The sequence below is a fragment of the Myxocyprinus asiaticus genome, chromosome 6 (genome assembly GCF_019703515.2).
Source record: "Myxocyprinus asiaticus isolate MX2 ecotype Aquarium Trade chromosome 6, UBuf_Myxa_2, whole genome shotgun sequence".
Lineage (NCBI taxonomy): Eukaryota > Metazoa > Chordata > Actinopteri > Cypriniformes > Catostomidae > Myxocyprinus > Myxocyprinus asiaticus.
In genome coordinates this window covers 22,008,231-22,029,741 of record NC_059349.1, presented here as the reverse complement: position 1 = coordinate 22,029,741, position 21,511 = coordinate 22,008,231, and the positions used below count along the sequence as shown (strand labels likewise).

General features: G+C 36.5%; 1 protein-coding gene across 1 annotated transcript in view; it reads right to left on the bottom strand.

Annotated features, from left to right (window-relative positions):
• The window catches only part of LOC127441884 (collagen alpha-1(XI) chain-like), a 116,417-nt gene that overhangs the window by 73,932 nt on the left and 20,974 nt on the right, over positions 1-21,511 (bottom strand). Inside the window, exon 5 of the mRNA XM_051699427.1 lies at positions 1,773-1,898. Coding sequence (XP_051555387.1) covers positions 1,773-1,898 — 126 coding nt within the window. The remainder of the gene's footprint in view (positions 1-1,772; positions 1,899-21,511) is intronic.

Genomic DNA, 21,511 nt, shown 5'->3' with positions numbered 1-21,511 from the left:
AAAAAAAATACTATAACCAAGTCCAAAGTAAGAATGCTCAGTTTGGTAAAAAAAAACAAAAAAAAAAAAACACTTCAACGGGTTTGTCCTTATGAAAAATCACCATGGTTTTACTTCAGTAAGCATAGCTTCACCATGGTATATTTTTTAGTAAAACCACAGTAACCACAAAATCAACCATGGTTCATACAGTCATGGTTACTACAATACTACTACAGTATTAATGTAGTAAAACCATGGTTAATTTTCATTAGGGTCCTTGAAAAAAAAAAAAAAAACATTTTCTCTAATTACTAAATCAACATTTTAACTTAATACATGGATTATTATGCTACATGCATCAACATAAATTGAATTTCAAAGTCAACAACATATTTATTAACATTAGAAAGCTGTATATCACTATATAAGGATAAAACCGTGCTATTAAAATGGATAAGAGAAGGGATGTCATAATGTGGCTACAGTGGTTTAATCATATGCTAAAATTTTACATCTTCATCAGCGGAGTAGACTAACATATCTTTGGCAATGAACAACCCAAACACTTTAGTTATTGTTTTATGTCTGTCTGAATGAATACTGATTGCCTGCCTACTTAAAAATGGAAGGGAGTTTGTGCATTCTGGGTAGAGTGAAGTTGTCATAAATGGCAATCATATTCGATGTTTTACCATGAGTTATTGGCACTCACGTTGAGCAATCTCTGCAAAAAGTGATTGTTTTGTCAACTTTTTTTGCTCCTCGACAGGAGATCAGCGGCTTTTCTTCTCTGCTTGCCATTTTCAACTACACACCAACGCATGCAGAACTGTGACGCCATCAACTGATATTTCATACTAACAATTCATTGGACAGCTACTCTCTGTAGAATGTTGACCCACGTGAGACACAGGCAGAGCGTATTCATTTTCAGAGCAATACAGGTGCAGAGGTTGCAACTGTGCCTCCCTATTTGATGTGTTTTCTTCACCAAACCTTATGCGTTGTTAAACTGCAGATGAACAGCAGTGCAAATGCTTACCAAACCATGGGTGGAGAACCGTATTATTCGTTTTTTACTGAGAACTGTTACACTCCAACTGCATAATTATGCAGTTCATTTTTACCATTCTGTATTAATTAACTGATTTGTCAGTTGGTTTTGCATTGGTGGCTTCCATGATATGTGATGAAGCTACATTTTCCATCCCCTGTTGTGAAATAGTTCTCAATACCCCAAGCAGCAGTTACTGTGATTTATCACATGTTATAATCAGGAGTTCTTTAACAGCTGAGAAACATAACTTCACTTTTCCAGGTATTCCAGAGCTAGCCAAGAAGGGAGGGGTCATTAAAGAAAAATATATTTCCATGCCACTCAATAGTGGGCTCAGAATTTGTGGCGGGGAGAAAAACAGTTTCCACCATGAGCTCACTGGTTATTCCATGATACAGTATATTATTGGAAAAAATTGACACACTGAAAAAGATGAAATATCGAAATCCAGACAAACCGCATTGTATTTCAATTTAAGATTAACAGAGAGTTTAATCCCTACAGATTACACTTATATATTCAATACAGACAATTTCTGCAGACCTAGTGCAGCTCTATAAAGAGTTTTGTACTACAATATAACACTTACTACTAAATACTGATTAATAATTCAGATATTTGACAACATTGTTGGAACCTGAACTAGGAAGGTCCCAGAAAGAAGCTGGGAAAGAAGGCACTGTATAATCCATCAATATATAATCACAACACACACACACACACAAATACTGACCTCCTCCTCAGGCTCCTGGGCCTGTGGCGTGTCCTGGTGGGGGGTTTCGCAGTCAGGGCTGTAGTGTTCACAATAGTCGAAGGCTGCTCGAGGGTCTGCCACCAAAAGAAGCTGCTGGATGTCACCCTGAATGAAATCCACAACATAACACAGGCATTTATCACAAATATTCCAGATACACATATTACTGTTTGTGCAGTGTGTAGTTTCTGCATCACTAGCAGCACACAATGGAATTGCAACTGTTAAAGTGGCCTGACATAGCAACATTGGCTCAAACAGTGGCGTGAGGAGTGTTTGAGAAACCTGATTGGAAGCGATCATTATTTTTGCAATTCTGCTTGATGCCCCTAGTCACCCTTTTAACATAGTCAAATATTCAATATCATTGATTTAAAGGTCAAAAGTTTCTTCTAAATACTGTTTCATCTATATGGGAGTCAATTTAGCACCTATTGTGCAAGTTAGAAACCTAATATTGTTATTTAAAAAGAACATTTATTATTCTGACAAACTGACTGTCATGTTTTATTTGTATAGCTCTTTTCACAGCACATATCGTTTCAAAACAGCTTTACAGAAAATTATGCTGTAATGTCTGTGATGTCTTAAAGTCCTCAATGAGCAATTTAAATGGAAAACATGATTTAAAAATGATTTGTCTTTTCGTCCCCAGTGATCAAGCCAAAGGCTACTGTGGCAAAGAACCCAAAACTCCATAAAATGTTAGTTAATGGAGAACAATGGAAAAATGCTTATTTGTCAGATACAGAAAAAGGGTGAAGTCAGATAACTAAGGTACATTTTACATTTAATAATTTAGCTGCACTTTTATCCAGAATGACTTACAAATGAGGAACATCGCAAGCAATTACAGTAGTCATAAAAGGGAAAACACTATTTGCAGTATCGTAATGCCAAGTTTTAAGACTAAGCTAGAGTAGTACAGAAGCTAGAACAGAAGAATACAGAAAAGCAGTTTTTTTTAGGTTTATGGTAATTGTCCTTGTTTATGGTTGTGTTAATTGGTAAAAGAAGGTAAAAACTTGTAAACCTAAACTTAGCAGTGAAATAAATTAAACAATCAATAGAAGAGACCGTATTTTTTTCATTTATTCAAATACAATTATTTTGTGAACAAAACATCTAAGAAAAATGTAAACGCTAGAAAATCAGCCCTAATCCTTCACATAAAAATAAACAGTTGTACACAACCAACTCTTGATATTGCACTAAATAAAATAACCTTGTGAACGTGTGCCATAGAGACCAGTGCATGCTATAACATCAAAAGTAGCTGCGGGGTATTGAGTATGAACCCCTGTGTTGTTGTGATCTGCTTTCTCAGCCTCTAAAAACCTGCTCACAGACAGGAAGAAAGCAGACACGCTGCTCAGCTGAATAAACAAGGAAGAGCAATAGCTTTCGGTTCAGTGCTGCATGTGCATATGTCTGAATGGGCGATAGTCTGTACTGCATTCAAAAAGCTCTATTGTGCTCCACTGTGAGTCACATTTTATAGAGCAGCCCTGCTCTAACAACTGAAGTATGGCAAGAAAAATAACCAGCACCCATGCTTATGCAAAATTTCTGAGGTTGTCTGTTTTTCATTAAAATTTTGGGAAAGAAAATAAGATCCCTGCTCCCACCTCGACACAGAGTCCAAACAGCTCTAGAACCCAAGGAATTTATCAAGTGGTAACCGTATTACTCTGCAGAGAATGTAAACTACTGCTGAAAAGACCGCAGAATACCTCAGTTGGCCTGCGCTTATGCATACCTGCACTGCCAAACTCAGACATGATGCATTGTAAATGGGTAAATATGTTAGAGAAGAGCAGGGGTAAATAAAAATAAAATAATAATAATAATATTATATATATATATATATATATATATATTTTTTTTTTTTTTTTTTTTACTTTAAATTTGATCTGTCAAGTCTTGTCAAGCAGGGTGGCCTGGGGAAGAGAGCACTAGCATGCAGACTACATTAAATAACAGGGTCTACATCTGTAGGCACTGGAAGACATTTTATAGTACCAAAATGATGCTTCCTGCCAGCGTGACCAATAAATCCTTGTACATTTCGAAGAGCTCTTACAAACTTCTGTACAACAAACATCTCCCATTGAGCCACAAATGCACATGATGATGTATAGCCTACACACAGACAAAGGGGTGTGTCCAGATGGGTGGTCTTGGGTTGTCCAGACCACCCCTAGAATTTGATTGGCCACCTCATGTGCCTCCCACATTCTACACTATGATTGATCATTTTCCAAGTCGGCAACTTCAATAAAACCAGGTAGAACCTTGTTGGTTTAAAACGGAGCAGGCAACAATTTCAAGAAATGACAGTTAATCGAGTGGACTCGGCAGAAACACTGCATACAGTTCAATATATAGCTTGAACGCGCTGCATGTAACATCCGTGAGACCACAACACTGAAGCGCGTGAAATCATGTAAGGGAACATTTCACTATAAACAATGGTTCCATTGATGCAAACACTGTACAACATGACAACAAGCACTATGATCATTTGTCCTGTCTCCAATGCATGAAGTGAACAGGCCTGTACTCTCTTCTATACCTTTTCTGTCCTGTCAACTAGACAAAAACTGCAATGCTGTAATCTCCTGCATATTATTCACCAGCCAGAAATATCTGGGTTATATTTGACGATCAGTTGAATTTCACAGACCACATTGCAAGAAATGTAAGCGCAGCGTGGTTCTAGTGGGAAAACTAGCAGCTGTACATCATTGCACCATTAGCTAGGTAACTCCTAGCCAATCACATGTAAGCCATTGCTTTATAAGTCTGCTCACAATCTATCACATTGCTGTTTCAGTGTGCTAACATGGCAACCTCAACCACCCCACCACCACCAGTTGAGACCCGTTCTGCACAGGGGTAGGCACCTCGCCCCTGCCTCCTATCTCCGGCAGGATATGACGGTTCCAAGAACAACTTCTTCGGACCACCAGACGGGGCTTATGCCAAAGAGAGACATTACATTTCTGTTTTATATTCATCAAATAAATGTCATCTTAAATTTCACTCAAGTCTGCGAGTCTTCCTGATAGAACAGCCCATCATGCAGATTTGCAAAGTATAACTTTAGAAAGATCAGACCCTTCCGATCTGAGCATGCTACAAAACTCCTTGTCCAGGCTCTTGTCAAATCTAGACTGGACTACTATAATGCTCTTCTGGCAGGACTTCCTGCTTGTACAGTCAAACCTCTGCAACTGATCCAGAATGCAGCAGCCTTGATTGGTCTATAACAAACCCAAGAGAGTGCACTTCACGCCTCTTTTCATGAAACTGCACTGGTTGCCAATGGTTGCTCGCATCAAATTCAAAGCATAGATGCTTGCCTACAGAACAACCACTGGCTCCACATCCCCCTATATACACTAGCTACTTCAATTCTATGTACCCTCCAGAAGCTGAAGATCAGGAATGACCTTCCAAACCACACCCTTGCATCTGATAATCTAGCCACCTTCAAAAAACATCTAAAGACGCAACTCTTTCGCGAGCACTTGACCCAATCCTACTAATGCAAAAACTTTTTTTCTTCTTTCTTCTCTACTAAATAAAATAAAAACAATTCTAAATTAATTCTTGTTCACCACTGTTCACCCTTGAATGAGTCTGTGCCCCAGATGTGTCAAAGTGTAGTATTATCTCAAATGGAACACAATTTTCTTTTTTTTTTTTGCAATTTGTTGCCGCTAGTTTTAGCATGGTAAGTATTCATATTCACATATGTGTGGGGTGATGGCAAAGCATTCAAAAAACTAGTCACTCCACTTCGCTTTGTGCCCCCTTACCTGAGGTAAACTGTAACGCACAGCCACTAGTGTTTATTGCTTTATGAAGTGTTTGGGCGCAGGAGGGAAAATTAAAAACTGTATTGGATGGAACCAATGGAATTTTTGACCTGAGACGTAAGAGAATGAAAGCAGCAGGAGTGTCCCAAAATGCTGAACAGTTTAAAAATGAATGCAAAGTTTATTGTCACTGCATGAAAAGAGTCAAATCTTGAAAAATGTGGGAATTGTAAACTCCCACTTAACTTCAAGTTTGTCAGATGTATTTGGGAAAAACGGACCCAAGTAACATGTAACCATTAACATCTACAAAAAGCCACATACCTCAATTCAGTGAACATGTAAAGGGAACTGTGAAGTTTGATGGAAATTTACAGAGGAAATTCGGCTGGTTGTGAAGACTGATGGCAGTCCTGCTGTGAGGGCCTTTTATTTGTTAATGACTGGCAATTGTGAGTGAAAGGTGTTAGGTGTTTCAAGCTTGCTGTGTTTTCAGAGTACAGGGGAAGGCAAATAACTGAAAGTTTGGCTTATTGGAGGCTACAGAGAATTACATTACTGTATAGAAAAACATGCTAAAATAAACACCCTGAAATAAAAAATAGCTAACCAAACAGTGGTGATACTTAATAATAACTATAATATACTTGACATTTTTGACAGACATTACAGAAAAAAAATATAATTTTTTATTTTTTATTTTTTACAAAGTAAAGGTACTAATGAAATTGAATGCAAACAGTTTAATCTGTCCAATTAAAAAGATTTACTGTATAGTACAATAGTAAAACAAAATTAAGAAGTTAATAAAATAATAAAAAATAACAAAAAAAATTAAGTTATAAAACCAGAAGGATAAAGTTAAACAAAAACAAATTCTGTTATTACAAAAAATATATTCTGACGTGTCCATAAAAAAACAACAATATGAAAACTTTAGGAATCATATAGGCCTAAATCTCAGCCATTGTGCACAGTGGTATTACCACTAATACCTTCTCTTTTGTCTGGCTTAACTGCACAGATGAATTACTAAGTACACATCTGCCTGCAATATGTTCCACAGGTAGAAACATTGCTGCAGAGTCAGTCTGTGTGACTGCAAACTCCATACCTCCACAGGGCTCCCACAAAATGTCTGTCTGGATGAGGGTGCAACAATGTTACCTTTACAATAACATGCTGGTAGGTCAATGTGTTCTGCAACATGTATCTTTTTCCTGAGCAATAACGTGGAGGTGTTCGACATCTTTTTTTGCAACCAACCCTGCTAAATAGACCAGCTTAACCAGCATGCAATTCCCATGCTGGTCTAGGCTGGTTATGCTGGTTTGGTGCTGGTCTAGCTTGTGGACCAGCAAAGACATGCTTTTCACCATCAAAAACTAGCTGGTAAAGCTGCCTGACCAGCATGGTCATTCTGATGAAGCTGATTAAGCTAGTTTAAAAGCCTGGTGCAGACAACAGCACACTAACATCCCATGCTGGCTGACCAGCTCTCAAAACACAACACAAGTGTAACAACTAGCCGGGTCATTGTTGACTATTCATGATTCACACCCTCCTGCACAGACTTTTGTTGTTGTGATCTAAGTTTAGAATATATTATATATCTGATGTATCTTTTTTAATGCATATGCTGTTAGTAATTCTTTAAGTGGGTGTTTTCAGTGGTTCAATGACTGTTGTGTTTTGCAGTTACTGGAGACCAGGTCAACAGAGGCAGACAGAGGTGTATTGTGTATTCCGTGGACATGATGTCTGATGATGAAGACGGTGTTGTCTATGGGAGGCCCGTGTGGGTTGTAAAACCAGCAGCTTTGAGAAGATCTGTTCCAGGAGCTACAGAAGAGGCTTGATGCAGACCCACACTATACTGGGAACTAATCACTGTCATGTAATGACAAGTGACAGAATTTCCTTTTAAATAAAATAACCCAATTATAATCTCAGTATCTTTGTTGTGTCAACATTGACTAAAGGCCTGTAATTAGAGGCATAAGCTAAATGCTGTTTGGGATTGGGTGGGGTAAATTTTAAGTTTAACCAATTAAATTAAAGCTAATGCATGCAGTGGCCCAATAGCTGTCAAGATTTAGGAATGTTCTAAATAAATTGTAACCAATACAATGAAAGCCAGTGTATGCAGTGACCCAATGGTTGTCAAGATTTAAGAGTAGGTTAAATTTAAGGGCAGCCAATCCAGTTTGAGAAAAATGACCAATAGGGGTGACCAATTTATCTAGAAGGTGAGAAATGCAAATGTGACTCAGATTTGAAAAAGTCTCCTGACAGACAATTTAAGGGGATTACTTACCATGGCATCAAATGGCCATAACACAGAAGGAATCATCAGTCACTATACATCCGAAGTGGAATTTGAGGGCCAGTATACAGTTCTGAATACATCCGAAATTCAGTGGTTTATACAGGAGTCTACTGGTCCAGATACAGCTCTTTTCATGCAGTGTGTCTTAAAAGTTACATAAAGTTTGTCTGTCCATGCAAGCAATATTCTACACAATCCAGTGGTTAAGTCTATATCTTCTGAAGCGATAGGATAGGTGTAAATGATGAGAGAATTTTCATTTTGGGGTGAACTTTCCCTTTAAGCATTTTTATATAAAAACAATTCCAACTTAGGAAAGATCACTTCAACTTAATGACCAACACAAGACTTTGTATTTGAGTGTGACCTGACTGGACTAAAAACTGAGCTTATACAAAATGAAGGTCTTGAAAATTTAAACTGGATCTAGATATATTCTTTGAATTTCATCTGTTGTAATGCGTTCATCTCTGAGGTAAGATATTGATGTTTTCTGTACAGCGATATCAAAGGTACTTTGATACTCATTTCTATGTGAAAGGTGCTGCAGTATCGGAACATGAGGACACAGTGGATGAAGAAAAGTCTTGCAAAACCAAGTCTGAAGATCTTTTAATGTCAAGTACAGAACAGAGAGTAGAAACTGCCCCTGGATCTGTTGATTCAGTAGCAGAAACTACAAAAACTACAAAAGGCTGATCTCATTAACTAGTTTAATTAAGAAATTAGCAGCAGGCTTAATGCTGTATCAGCATGATGGAATTTCAGTGTGTTAAACATTTGATCATGACTGTAGTCCAGTGGTTCTGGACTGGTTTTGTGTTAGACATCCAAGACCAAATCAACTGTAACCCATATTTTATGTAGTCTGGTTTGTATTTTCTTTTACTTTTGTAGTATTATTCATGGTTTTCCAGGATGAGGGAATGTCACACAACCTGTCCATTAGGGCATCTGCTTAATTTGGTTAGCTTCTACCAAGTTACAGACAAATTTGCAGCAAAATACCATAGTTTGAATGAACACACATCCTTTGACATCAACAAAAAGATATGGCACGTGTTTTCTCCTCCGTTTTTACTTATTTATTTTGCTATCCTTTTTAATATTTTTTTTTTTTTTTTTTTTGGAAAACTTATGGATGGATCTACTAAAGATGGCAGTGTGTCTAATTTTTTTAAGGCAAAGTTATCAAGTTAATTTTAAAGAAAGGAAACATTGTGCACTAATAAAGCAAAACTTGAATGGAAAATTAAAAGAGTTACTACTGAAGAAAATAAAAATCCATCTAAGTACTGTTCGATAAGTGTTCACAGAACAAGTCCTAAAAGTGAATTTTACAGCACAACAAAAACAGTACAGAGAAACATTTTATCCAGCCAGTGTCATGGACTTTAGTGTCAATGCCCCACTCTGCTGTTTAGGGCGAGGCACTGTGTGCTGCAATAGTCAGAGGTCAACCCCAGAGAAGAAAGTTCAGTTCATTATGTGTGCACTGAGACTGAACCAGACCAAAGGTCACCTCAGTGCTTATGATTACCTCTGTCAGCACTCTTTAATTATAATCTGAAGAACGGCAGGTATTCTTGGCAGCCACCAAGACCTGCCATGTGACCTTTCTGCCAGAACAAGCAGTAGGTTAGATGAGGGAACTTTGGGTTAATTGGGATTTTTGACACTGAAAAGTGGATAATTTTATTAGTTTTAATAAAACTAGCAGGGTTTCTATCAACATATTTTAATGCAAAATTTGGGTTATAACATAAAAAAAATGCTGTATGAGAAACACCAGGATGCAAATAAACTCTTCAAAATGTGCATAAAAACGCTCACTTGAGGTGGATACATATTTTATTTGATAAGAAGGAATACACACATGGAACTCATTGGAACTCTATGGTCCTAATAAAGTTCCCGACATGGTCTTCTGCTGTTGTAGACCATCAGCCTCAAGTTTGTATGTGTTGTGCATTCTGAGATGCTATTCTGCTCACTACAATTGTACAGTGCGGTTATCAGAGTTACCGTAGCCTTTCTGTCAGCTTGAACAAGTTTGGCCATTCTCTGTTGACCTCTCTCATCAACAAGGAGTTTCTGTCCACAGAACTGCTGCTCTCTGGATGTTTTTTAAACTCTAGAGACTGTTGTGCGTAAAATTCCCAGGAGATCAGCAGTTACAGAAATACTCAGAACAGCCCATCTGGCACCAACAATCATGCCACGGTCACTGTGATCAAATTTTTTCCCCATTCTGATGGTTGATGTGAACATTAACTGAAGCATGATTTTATACAATGCACTGCTTCCACATGATTGGCTGATTAGATAATTGCATGAATAAGTAGGTATACAAGTGTTCCTAATAAAGTGCTCTGTGAGTCTATACTGTAGATGTGCATCAAAAAAGTAACTTTGTGACTTTGCCTCAACAAGCCATGTGAATACAGGACATAATTTGCTCAGAGAACATCATCAATTTAATTACATAGCATCTGAAATGTTGCTTTGGTTATCCTGAAATGACAGACACAAAGCATGTCATCAAAATGATTGGCAACTATTGCCTTCCAGAACTGTCTGACATGCTTTTGCTACCAGACAAAAGGTAACTGCCGCTGAACGCTAGCACACATGAGGTTCTTCAGAGTGTTTTGTCTGCACGCTGTAAACCCCAAACCCCGATATTCTGATGTTGCACAAAAAATGTCTTCGTAACTTTTTATTAAATGAATGAGTTGGACCAGATAGTGAAGGAAAAAGCACACATACATACATATATATATATATATATATATATATATATATATATATATATATATATATATATATATATATAAATAAATAATTATTCAGATCATTAAAATGCATTACATTATTGTTGCAGACAAGTAAAGCATTGATAAGACAGAACAAAAACTGGCTTTAGAATCCAATATATTGTTTATTTCCATATTTCTGAACATAAGTCAATCATTGGCCTACAGTTCACAGCAATCCATTTTGCTACTGAATTTGTCAATCAGTCCCAGATTTATTATAAGTGCTTGTCTAAGGACGCATCAGTATACACATGCATCAGACGGGTGCTTTTCACTTTGGTTGTGTTGCGTCATAAACATACCATTTTTAGGTCACTGTGTCAAGTTAAACATAGTTTGAAACTTAGAAAAATAACATCTTTGCCCTCCATCAAGCTGTGTTTGAAAGCAAGAACGTCGTGTTCTCATCTTGTGCTGTCTGCTGTTGATAAGTGTGGTTTGTTCTCTGTATAAGCTGATCGAGTTATGAAATTTTGATTAAAGATTACGAGGTCAAAAAATAGATAAAAATAAAATAAAACATATGCATGGATGAATCGTTCACAGTATGATCAATAACATACATTTAGAAAATAGATAGGGTGAATTTTCATTTCATGCCAACTAAATAATAATTCTTCTTCCCCCCCTCTCACTTTCATTCACTGCACTAAGAAAACTTCAAATGATGGTTTATGGTTTAATATACCCCACCCCCCAAAGTACTTGCCCCATTCCACAGCAATCCTCCAAACAGCAGTCGCTACAGAGGCCTGAAGCATGCATCTAATGTTACCATATCACTCTACTGGGAGCTGTTAAACAGTAAAATATTTTTTCTCAGCAGTGAGACAGAAGTGGAAGACAGTCAGAGGAAGGAGGAGGATCCAGAGAGAGAGATAAAAAAAAAAAAAAAAACAGAGACAGTAAGGGCCAAGTGTGTTACAGTGTAACATTATATGAGAAACGATAGTCTGTTGGATAAACAGTTGGTCCAGTGCGTCCACAAGATGTCTGACATCAGCAAAACGAGAGGGATTGATCACCATTTCTGTCAGCTGAACCAATATGACCTAAAATGTTCCCTTGAAGTTTCAGTAATTTTAACCTTATAATGAATTTTACAACATATTTGCAGTTGAAAAGACTTGCTTGGTCAACCAGCCTAATCAGAAATAAGTTTTTGCTGGTGAACAATATGGCTATGCTGGTCCACAAGCTAGACTAGCACCAAACCAGTATAAACCAGCTTAGACCAGCATGGAAATTCATACAGGTCTAAGGTGGTCTTTTCAGCAGGGTTAGAATCAGGAAAAAAAGAAAGCCATTAAAGTGAACTCCGACATAAAAACCAGAACATCTCTTCAGACGAACTTGCTAGCAAACTGCCACTGCATACGCACCCAACCAGACAGTGCTACTATGAATCAAACGATATGATCTTTTCAAGGCTAGACCTTCCTTATTTAAAGATAACTGAACATCTATCGAACAATATTGACAGGTAACATGTTCATGTTAAGTTCTTATAGCAAAAGAGAGTAAGAGAAAGAGAGAGAGAGAGAGAAGTGCGAAATAGATGATTTAAAGTTGCACCTTTGGTTAAAAAACATAAACCTGCACACAATAAACATCTGCAGAGCTTCTGCCAAGACATAGCACACACTGATCATATTTTCCCCTCAGTCGCTAGTTCCATGTTCACACCTGCTAATGCTATCTGCAAAGGCAAGGAACACAGATGCTCAAACATTAGGTAAGGCAGCCCAGCACAGCAACATTGGCTCAACCAGTGGTGTTAGTTTGGGGCGGGGCTATTTTATGGAGGTATTTTTAGAGCAAAACAACTGAGCGCCTGTGACAGTGGAATTTGTAGTTGTAGAGATTAGCCACACGTGTATCAGTAAATTTGAAGTCACAGAGAAAAATGTTTTAAGAGATGCAAACTTGTTGATTTTTTTCTCTCTCACACAAACACAACACAACAGTTGCACCATCTCAAATTCTTCATTGCAGGTGCACAAATCCTATTCTACGAATCACAAATTAAGAAACTCATATGCTCACATTTTTGCTACAGTTGCTGCAGTGAATATGGTGCAAAACACATTCACACACATACTATTTGTTTGACTAATTGCAGATGGTGTGAGTGTTTGGGAAACCAGTTTGAAAATATTCATATTTTTTTCAATTCCGTTTGGTGTCACTAGTGACACCCAAATTGCACCCTTCAGCTTAAAGCTATTCTCCCAATGTGATTTGCATTTACCTAATGAAAAAAAAACATGAGCTCTACTGGCATTGATGTTGTGTTGAAGCTGTTAAACAAACTAAAAGCAACAAGATAGGCCACACCGATGCAGGATGTTTTCTTTCATCGTTAAACAGCAGCTGTTTAAACTAGCTCATTTCAACGGCTGTGCAAAAGTAGAACTTTAGTGTTTCAGGCTGTTTCTGACTTCTGATTTGATATGATGTAGGATGCCATGGACTAATCATTGAAGAAAAACGTCAACTGTTATACTGTGACATAAAAGACATTGATAATCAAATAGATGATTGCACTTTCAATGAATCTCAAAACAGAGTGAAACACCCCATTCAGATCTGAACATCAAGTGTTCTGCACTTAATCAGTGTTATTCGTTTTGATTTTTCCATCTACACAATGTCTAACACATGTCCTCAAAGGAGCACTAATTTGGAATCATTATGACATGGTGGACTTCTCGCCAGTGATACCTTGATCTTGATCTGTTCCAGATCATTGTATCTCACAGTACAAATCAGATGAACTGGCTAAACCTGACTACTTCCTTGGCCAAGAGTGGAAGATGTGCTGAACTGTGTAATTTCTGCACCACTAGCATTGCCAAACAGCTTTGCCAAAATAATCACTGTTTTCAAACCATTTCCAGAAAACTACCCTCGCCTTCCTTTGTTGTACAGACAGATAGTCCCCTCCCAAATACAAACCATTGGTTGAGCCAGTGTTGCGCTGTCAGTCTGGATGGGCCGCTCAAAAAAACAGAGCAATGTTGTGATAGCACCAGAGAGCCACAGCGTTACATTTTTAGGTGACATTAACGTCCAACTTTCTTACAATCTACTCTGTACATTAAAGGGATAGTTCACCCAAACCCAATTTTAATTCTCTCATCATTTACTCACCCTCATGCCATCCCAGATGTGTATGACTTTCTTTCTTTAGCAGAACACAAACAAATATTTTTAGAAAATATTTCAGTTCTGTAGATCTTTACAATACAAGTGAACAGTAGCCAGACCTGTGTAGCTTCAAAAATCACATAAAGGAAACATAAAAGTAATCCATATGACTTCAGTGGTTAAATCTATATCTTCAGAAGTGATATGATAGTTGTGGGTGAGAACCAGATCAATATTTAAAGTCCTTTTTTTACCCTAAATCTCCACTTTCACTTTTACATCTGAAGGTCACATATTGCTTCTGAAGATATGGTTTTAAAGGGGTCATAACATGATTAATCAAAGTTTCCTTGATCTTTTGACTTAGTATAAGTGGTCATTGTACTATTAAAACATACTGTAAGTTTCAGAACTGAAAACATCCTCCTTAATAGAAAAAGAGCATTTATTTAAACCAAGCTACAAAAACGGCACATTTGGAATTTGCGGAACTTGTAATGTCACAAGGACCAAATACATCTGCATATGACTGCCTCTTCAGCAAGACATCAACGCCTATTTTTCATCATCACACCCTTGGCCCCGCCCACTGGTGCTCAGTCAGTCTGACAGGTGAAGAGAAGAGTGACCTGTTATCAGGGTTGGGAGGGTTACTTTTGAAATATATTCCACTACAGATTACAGAATACATGCTGTAGAATTTAATTTGTAACGTATTCTGTTAGATTACTCAAGGTCAGTAACGTATTCTAAATATTTTGGATTACTTCTTCAGCACTGGTAGATTTTTTTTCACTTGTTTTGACTATAAAAACTCTGCCAGTACAGTAAGACAAAATACACATGTTAAAAAGAGGGTGAGTAAATTATAAGATAATTTTCATTTTTGGGTAAACTATGCCTTTAACCTGTTGATGTGCATGACCCCCCCCCCCCCCCCAGAACTGATGTCACTTTGCTTGAATTAGTTCACATTTACTATATAGTCTAGTCAAAAAAAAAGAAAAAAGAAATTTAATATTGTTGACAAATTATAAAGATAGTAAGTATAATAATAAAGTATAATTTGTCAACATTATGAACAATTTTGAACAGCACACTATATAGTAAATGTGAACTCATTTAAGCAAAGTAAAGTCAAACCCATGGGTGGGGTCAATGAGCATCAACAGGTTAAGCTGGGACAATAAAAAAAAATGCATACGTACACTTTAACAAACAGTCCTTCAAGATAACTTTGGTACAAGAAAATGACTGGACATTTTCTCAAAATGCATATCTGCAAGTTGTCTAGTTGAGGAAAACAGCATATTCTGATTAAGTGGGACAATCAATGTCACATTTGCCAAAATAAGAATTCCCTTCCCTGGTGTTAGGTCAAAATGCCTAAAACATCTACTTCCGCTGGGCATTTCTGATTTTTAATGATTATTTTTGTAGGTTGACTGGTGCAATTATGACTAAACTAATACCTGATACATTTTTAGAGTGTGATACATGGTTTCACGCAATGTACTGTATATTAATGCTGCCTCTGTGCGTTAACTTGTTTGTTGCTATTTTTATTGTTTACATTCACTGAACGCTATTACTATTAACATTCGTACTTAATCTTTACAAACTAATAATCCCCACCCCCCAACACAAAAGTTAAACTCCAATGAGTACACAGAGTCAGCGAATACAAAACACTGGAGTATAAGACCCTGATTTTCATTAGTTAAAATTATAATCAACAGACCAGAGGCAATTAAATCTGAGTAGGATCTCAATAGGAAATAGCTAAAGCACAATTATAACTTGAGTCACCAAACTGAAATATAGTTAGCTAAAGGAAAGGCAAAATGATACTCAAAGACATGCTTTATAAACTAAATTATTTCTTTTTGGCAGTCCAGAAACAAAGAATAATTATTTCATGATCCCTCTACTTTAGCATGATATAGAACATAAAAACTTTGTCCAGTAACCTGCCAGAAACACACATAAACTTTCAAATCATCCTTGCCCATCAGTAAATCATCCAGAATAACAAAAAGCATAAGATGTTTATTTCACATCGCTAAAACCTATTACCAAAGCTTTGACAGGGCAGCGCTTCCATCATAATCATATAAAATATAAAAAACAACTCTCTTAATTAAAACAGCTTTGTTTATCGTTGAGCAACAATATTTTGACAAAGTGCCCAACATTACAGGCAATCATGCAGTGGGTGAAAGAATTGCTAAGTGAGTGCTGAAAATGAGCACATTAAATATGGCAGATTTACCTCTCAGGCTATATATTCTGCAGGCTCATCACAACCTCCTGACTAACACTGGGACAAGCAGGGAATGGGAAGAAATGGGATGAAAATCTTAAAAGATTCCTGTGCTCAATGACATCTCTAACCTGGAGGCTAAACTTTAGCATGCTGCTCTTATTAGACAACATTCCTCCAGCTGACATCAAAGAAAAACTGCAGATATTGTCTCACAGTCGAGAATGCAACATTGCATGAGAATGCTGCCTAGCTTAGTGCCACCAAGAGAAGCTTGTGAATGGAATACTTTAAGCTTTATTAGACTTTGCTTAGTATCTTAGGTCAGTAACTCTCAACAGGTTTTGCTTCAGGACCCAGATTTTGCATTGAATATCAAGTGGCAAATCAGCAAATATACAACTGCAAGGAGGTGTACACTGAAAAAATGTTAACCAAAAAAAAATGTGCTTTCTATAATATTATCTAAATTAACTGGTTTGAGGAAAGTAAAATAATATGATTTAAAGGAATATTCCGGGTTAAGGTCGATCGACAGCATTTGTGGCATAACATTGAATACCACAAAAACAAAATTTGACTTGCCCCTCTTTTTCTTGAAAAAAAGCACTTTCAGATGGAAGAGAATGGGGACCTCTCTGTAAATGTCAAAATACTCCATTTCAAAAGTGTAGACACGACATGACTTGATTTTAGTGTTATAAAATCTCTTACTAACCTTTTCGGTGTAAAGTTATAGCCAATTTTACAACTTTGTTGCCTTGACGTTGTAATGTCAACAAACCCTAAAATAACTGTAAAAATGACGACTTCACAGCTCAAATAATACATGAGTTTTAACAGAAGAAGTGCTTTTATCAAATTATAAGCTTCACATTTGTGCCTTTAAACCCTCCAAATTTGGCCCCATTCACCTCTGTTGTAACCTCGATTTGTGCTTTTTGTCAAGAAAAGGAGGGACGAGTTGAAATTATTATTTGTGGTAATCAACATTATGCCACAAATTCTGTCGATTGAGCTTAACTTGTACTGAAACCCAAATGTTTCCTTGAGCATGTCTGAATCAACTTAACTACGTTAGGTTACACCAACAAAAGTTTTAAGGGTTAGATCAGAAATAAACTTTTTATAGTGTAGGCTGAACAGGGAAATTGACAATTTTGTAAATCCGTAAGCCACAGAAGAAGTGTGATTTACAAGCCAATATTGTACAATATTGTAAAGTAACTTTACTGTATTTTGCTGTAAATTTGCCTTTGTCACCTGGTAATATGGCTAATACTAATACAATATTTAGCCCAGTATATGTTCCATATGTTAGGCTGGCAAATCAACACTGAAACAATTCAAATTTAAAACAAATATTCTCCTGCAATGTAATCTGTATGAAACTAAAGAGATGTACATTTTCTCCTGGCTCAGCTAATTATCGCAACATGGCATATACTGAAAAAATGTTAACCTAAAAAAAAATGTATTATCTAATTTACCTGGTATGAGTAAAGTCAAAAATATTATTAATGTAATATACCGGTGTGGCGAGGTGCCTAAGTTACAACCAGTGAATGATAATTAGACTAGCTCACCAGCTGTGCGTAAGTCCTCACTTAAGTTGAGATGTAAAGTTCACACTAAGGGCTTAGTAACTACTTGTTAGCTTGTAACTAAGTCAGTGCTTAATTTGGTTGCACCATATTTTCTTAAGGCAAGACTTAACTAGTAGGTTGTAAGCTCTCCTTAAAGTAATACATAGTCACATAATATGACGTTTTCTTGTATTGATCCAATAAGCAGCCTTCAAATTTGTACACAGAAGTATTAAAAAGCCATAAGCTTCAGTTTGATCTTGTTATGGTTGATGTTCAAACCTTGTTTGCACACGTAACTGTCAGCTGTAAAAAATGATATTCCCATTGAAATAGGATACATAATAAAACAATATTTCATAAATGATATATTTAGCTTATGTAGGCTAAATAACAATATTCAGTAACTGTATCTAAAATGAATAAGGGACAATAAAAAAATACTAATACTAAAGGCTTGAAAAATAGACATTTATTCATTTTAATATTTTATTTATTTCGTATATGTTGAAACTTGACACCAGGTGGAGTACAGGAAAGTGTACCATTAGATTGGTTGAATCATGCTGAAGTAGTAAGTTTTTTACTTAATGCTTTCTCCCGTAAATGTAAACGAGTGTAAATGACAACATCATCATATATGTCGAAAGGACTGAAACGTGTCATCCAAAACATGAGCTCATTGACGTCATTAAGTGAGTCTGCTTTTTAATTCCATCTGTTTCTCCTGGTCGGAGGCTTCTGTAAATATTTAGTTGATACATAGTGTTACGTCCTACCTAAATTTTATGACGCAACGCTGAAATACTTAGTAGTACGTAAATTGTGACTTATTGCCCATTTACGCCACAACTAGGCTAAGCTGTAACTTACATATAGCTGGTGCAACTGGCCCCTGATGCCTATTAATCAACGAGGAATAGACACAGGGATAAAAGCCAGCAAGAGAAACAGTTGGATGAGAAGTTGGCAGTGACTAAAAGAAGCAGACTTCATCCCGCTGGCGTTTGTCTCACTCGAAGACTCGGACGAGGAGTGAGTCTCACCTCTCCACTAACGGCACCCTCTCACCATCACGCTGCACAAAGGGAAGAAGGTGGTTCCACACCGAGCACCTTCACCTAACCTGCACACTTCTCCTCTGCCACACTTCAACCAATAAAATAACCCTCCGGGGGTAAAAGTGTACCTTGTCTGTGTCATGACTCATTTGTGCCTAACGTTTCCTGCTACAAGTGAGTTCAATACAAGTTAAGCTCAATCGACAGTATTTGTGGCATAATGTTGATTACCCAAAAACTTATTTTGACTTACCCCTCCTTTTCTTAAAAAAAAAAAAAACCTCAAATCTGGGTTCCAGTGCAGCACTTTCAATGGAAGTGAATGGGGCCAATCCGTAAATGACAAAATACTCAAATTCAAAAGTATAGACACAAGACAAATAAACAATATGCATGTTAACATGATTTTAGTGTGATAAAATCGCTTACTAACCTTTTGTGTGTAAAGTTATGGCCAATTTTAAAACTTTGTTGCCTTGATGTAATGTCAACAAACCCTAAAACCCTAAAATGACAAATTATGATTTAAACAACTTTACAGCTCAAATAATACACAAGTTTTAACAGAATAATTAATGTAAGTGCTTTTATAAAATTATAAGTTTCAAATTTCTGTCTTTAAACCCTCCAAAAATTGTTCCCATTCACCTCTTTTGTTAGTGCCAACCTCTATTTTTGCTTTTTTTAAAGAACGGGAGGGACAAGTTGAAATTATTTTTCGTGGTAATCAACATTATGTCAAATGCTGTCAATTGAGCTTAACTTGTATTGAATTCAGAATATTCCTTTGAGCATGTCTGAATCAACCTAACTACATTAACCCTCAGGGGTCGATAGACGCGCCGGCGCATCCTGCTTGATTTTTTCCTCATAACAGCGGAAACAACTTAATATACTCAGTCATTTTTGGGCATACAGATAAGTGTAAGACATCATTAGAGAATATAAAGGGTCTACTATTATTTGGGTACACTCACAATAACAACAAAACCTTGTGCTTTTGTAAAATAAAGAAAATAAACAGGGCGCGCTTTCAGCCGTCTCTGTCTCCGCGAGCATCTTTCTGAAACATGTCACAAAAATGAACTGAAACTCAGTGAATACTTATCATACAAACATGAAACATATGTCTAAAGAAAGATTAAAATGTCTACTTTTAAATAAAACAATTCAAATTTAAAACAAATATTCTCCTGCAATGTAATCTGTATGAAACTAAAGAGATGTACATTTTATCCTGGCTCAGCTAATTATCGCTAATGTGATCACACCCACGCACAGAGGGCGCTATTCATATGGTAATGTGCTGAGGTGATCGAAGCAAATGGTAAACACCCCCAACAATGCCTTAAAAAACATCAAGTTCATCATCTGATTCATTCACTTTCCTGCGCGTTTGGAAGATGGCACGCTACACAGGTGAGGAAGCTCTACAGATGGTCCTGGATAGTGACAAAGAGTTCACATTTTCCTCAGAAGAAGAGCGGGACTCCAACAATGAACGTTTGCATTTTGAAAAGCGACTTGATCCAACCGAGGATACAATTTCAGATGAGTAAGTCTTTACTTACATTAGTTGACATGCTATTTTATATAAACATGTACATATTTTACTAGTTGGACTATTTCCAGACTTGCCAGCCAGTATTCAAAGTATTGAAATTTGAAATATGTCCTAATAGGCAAGTTTTAGTTACATTTAAATGCTGTTTCGGCTAAAGCAGGTATTTAAATTGTATGCTGTATGATATAAATATGATATGTAATATGATATAAAAATAATATGAAAGTTTAGCTTATTTTAACTAGTGTTTATGCTGCCTCATTATCATCAATGAAGCTTGTGCTTGCAAATATCTGTTCAGGTGTAAATGTGTAAAATGTGCTGTAAATATGCCCATATTAGAAAATCAGCATATTAGAATGATTTCTGAAGGATCATGTGACACTGAAGACTGCTGTAATGATGCTGAAAATTCAGCTTTGATCACAGGAATAAATTGCATTTTACAATATATTCAAATAGAAAACAGTTATTTTAAATTGTAAAAATATTTCACAATATCAAAGTTTTTGCTGTATTTTGGATCAAATAAATGCAGCCTTGGTGAGCAGAAGAGACTCATTTTAAAAACATAAAAAAATCTTACCGATCTAAAACTTTTAAACGGTAGTGTAGGTCTAAAGTTTTTAAGTAAAGTCTTTATGTAAAGAAAATGTATAGTCAGATTACTTCTTTTAATTTAAACTTGATTTTGTGAATAAGCTACAAACAATACATTCAATCATTAAGTCTCCTCACATTCATTCTCTCTCCATCACATTCCTCATTGATAGGCCCAGGGGAGGGGTCTTTATCTCCTCAGGTGTGAATCACATCAATATTCATGATCATCCATGCCTCCTCGCATATGGCCTTTCTAACACTAAAAGTGTCTTACAAAAGTTAAATGACTATATTTTTTTGTATGAATGAGTGATCAGGATGGTTTTCACATCATTTTGTAGCAAAAACTCTAGGCTACAAGATCCAGTTCTCAAAAGGCTTGTGAACAAATGATTAGTATGTGTTATATGGCCTTATTTCAGTGACTTAATATAACAAAAGTGTGACAAAAATACAAACATGTACATACATGTTGCTCACATATTATTGTAGCACAGTTTGTGCTGAATACAGTGTTAT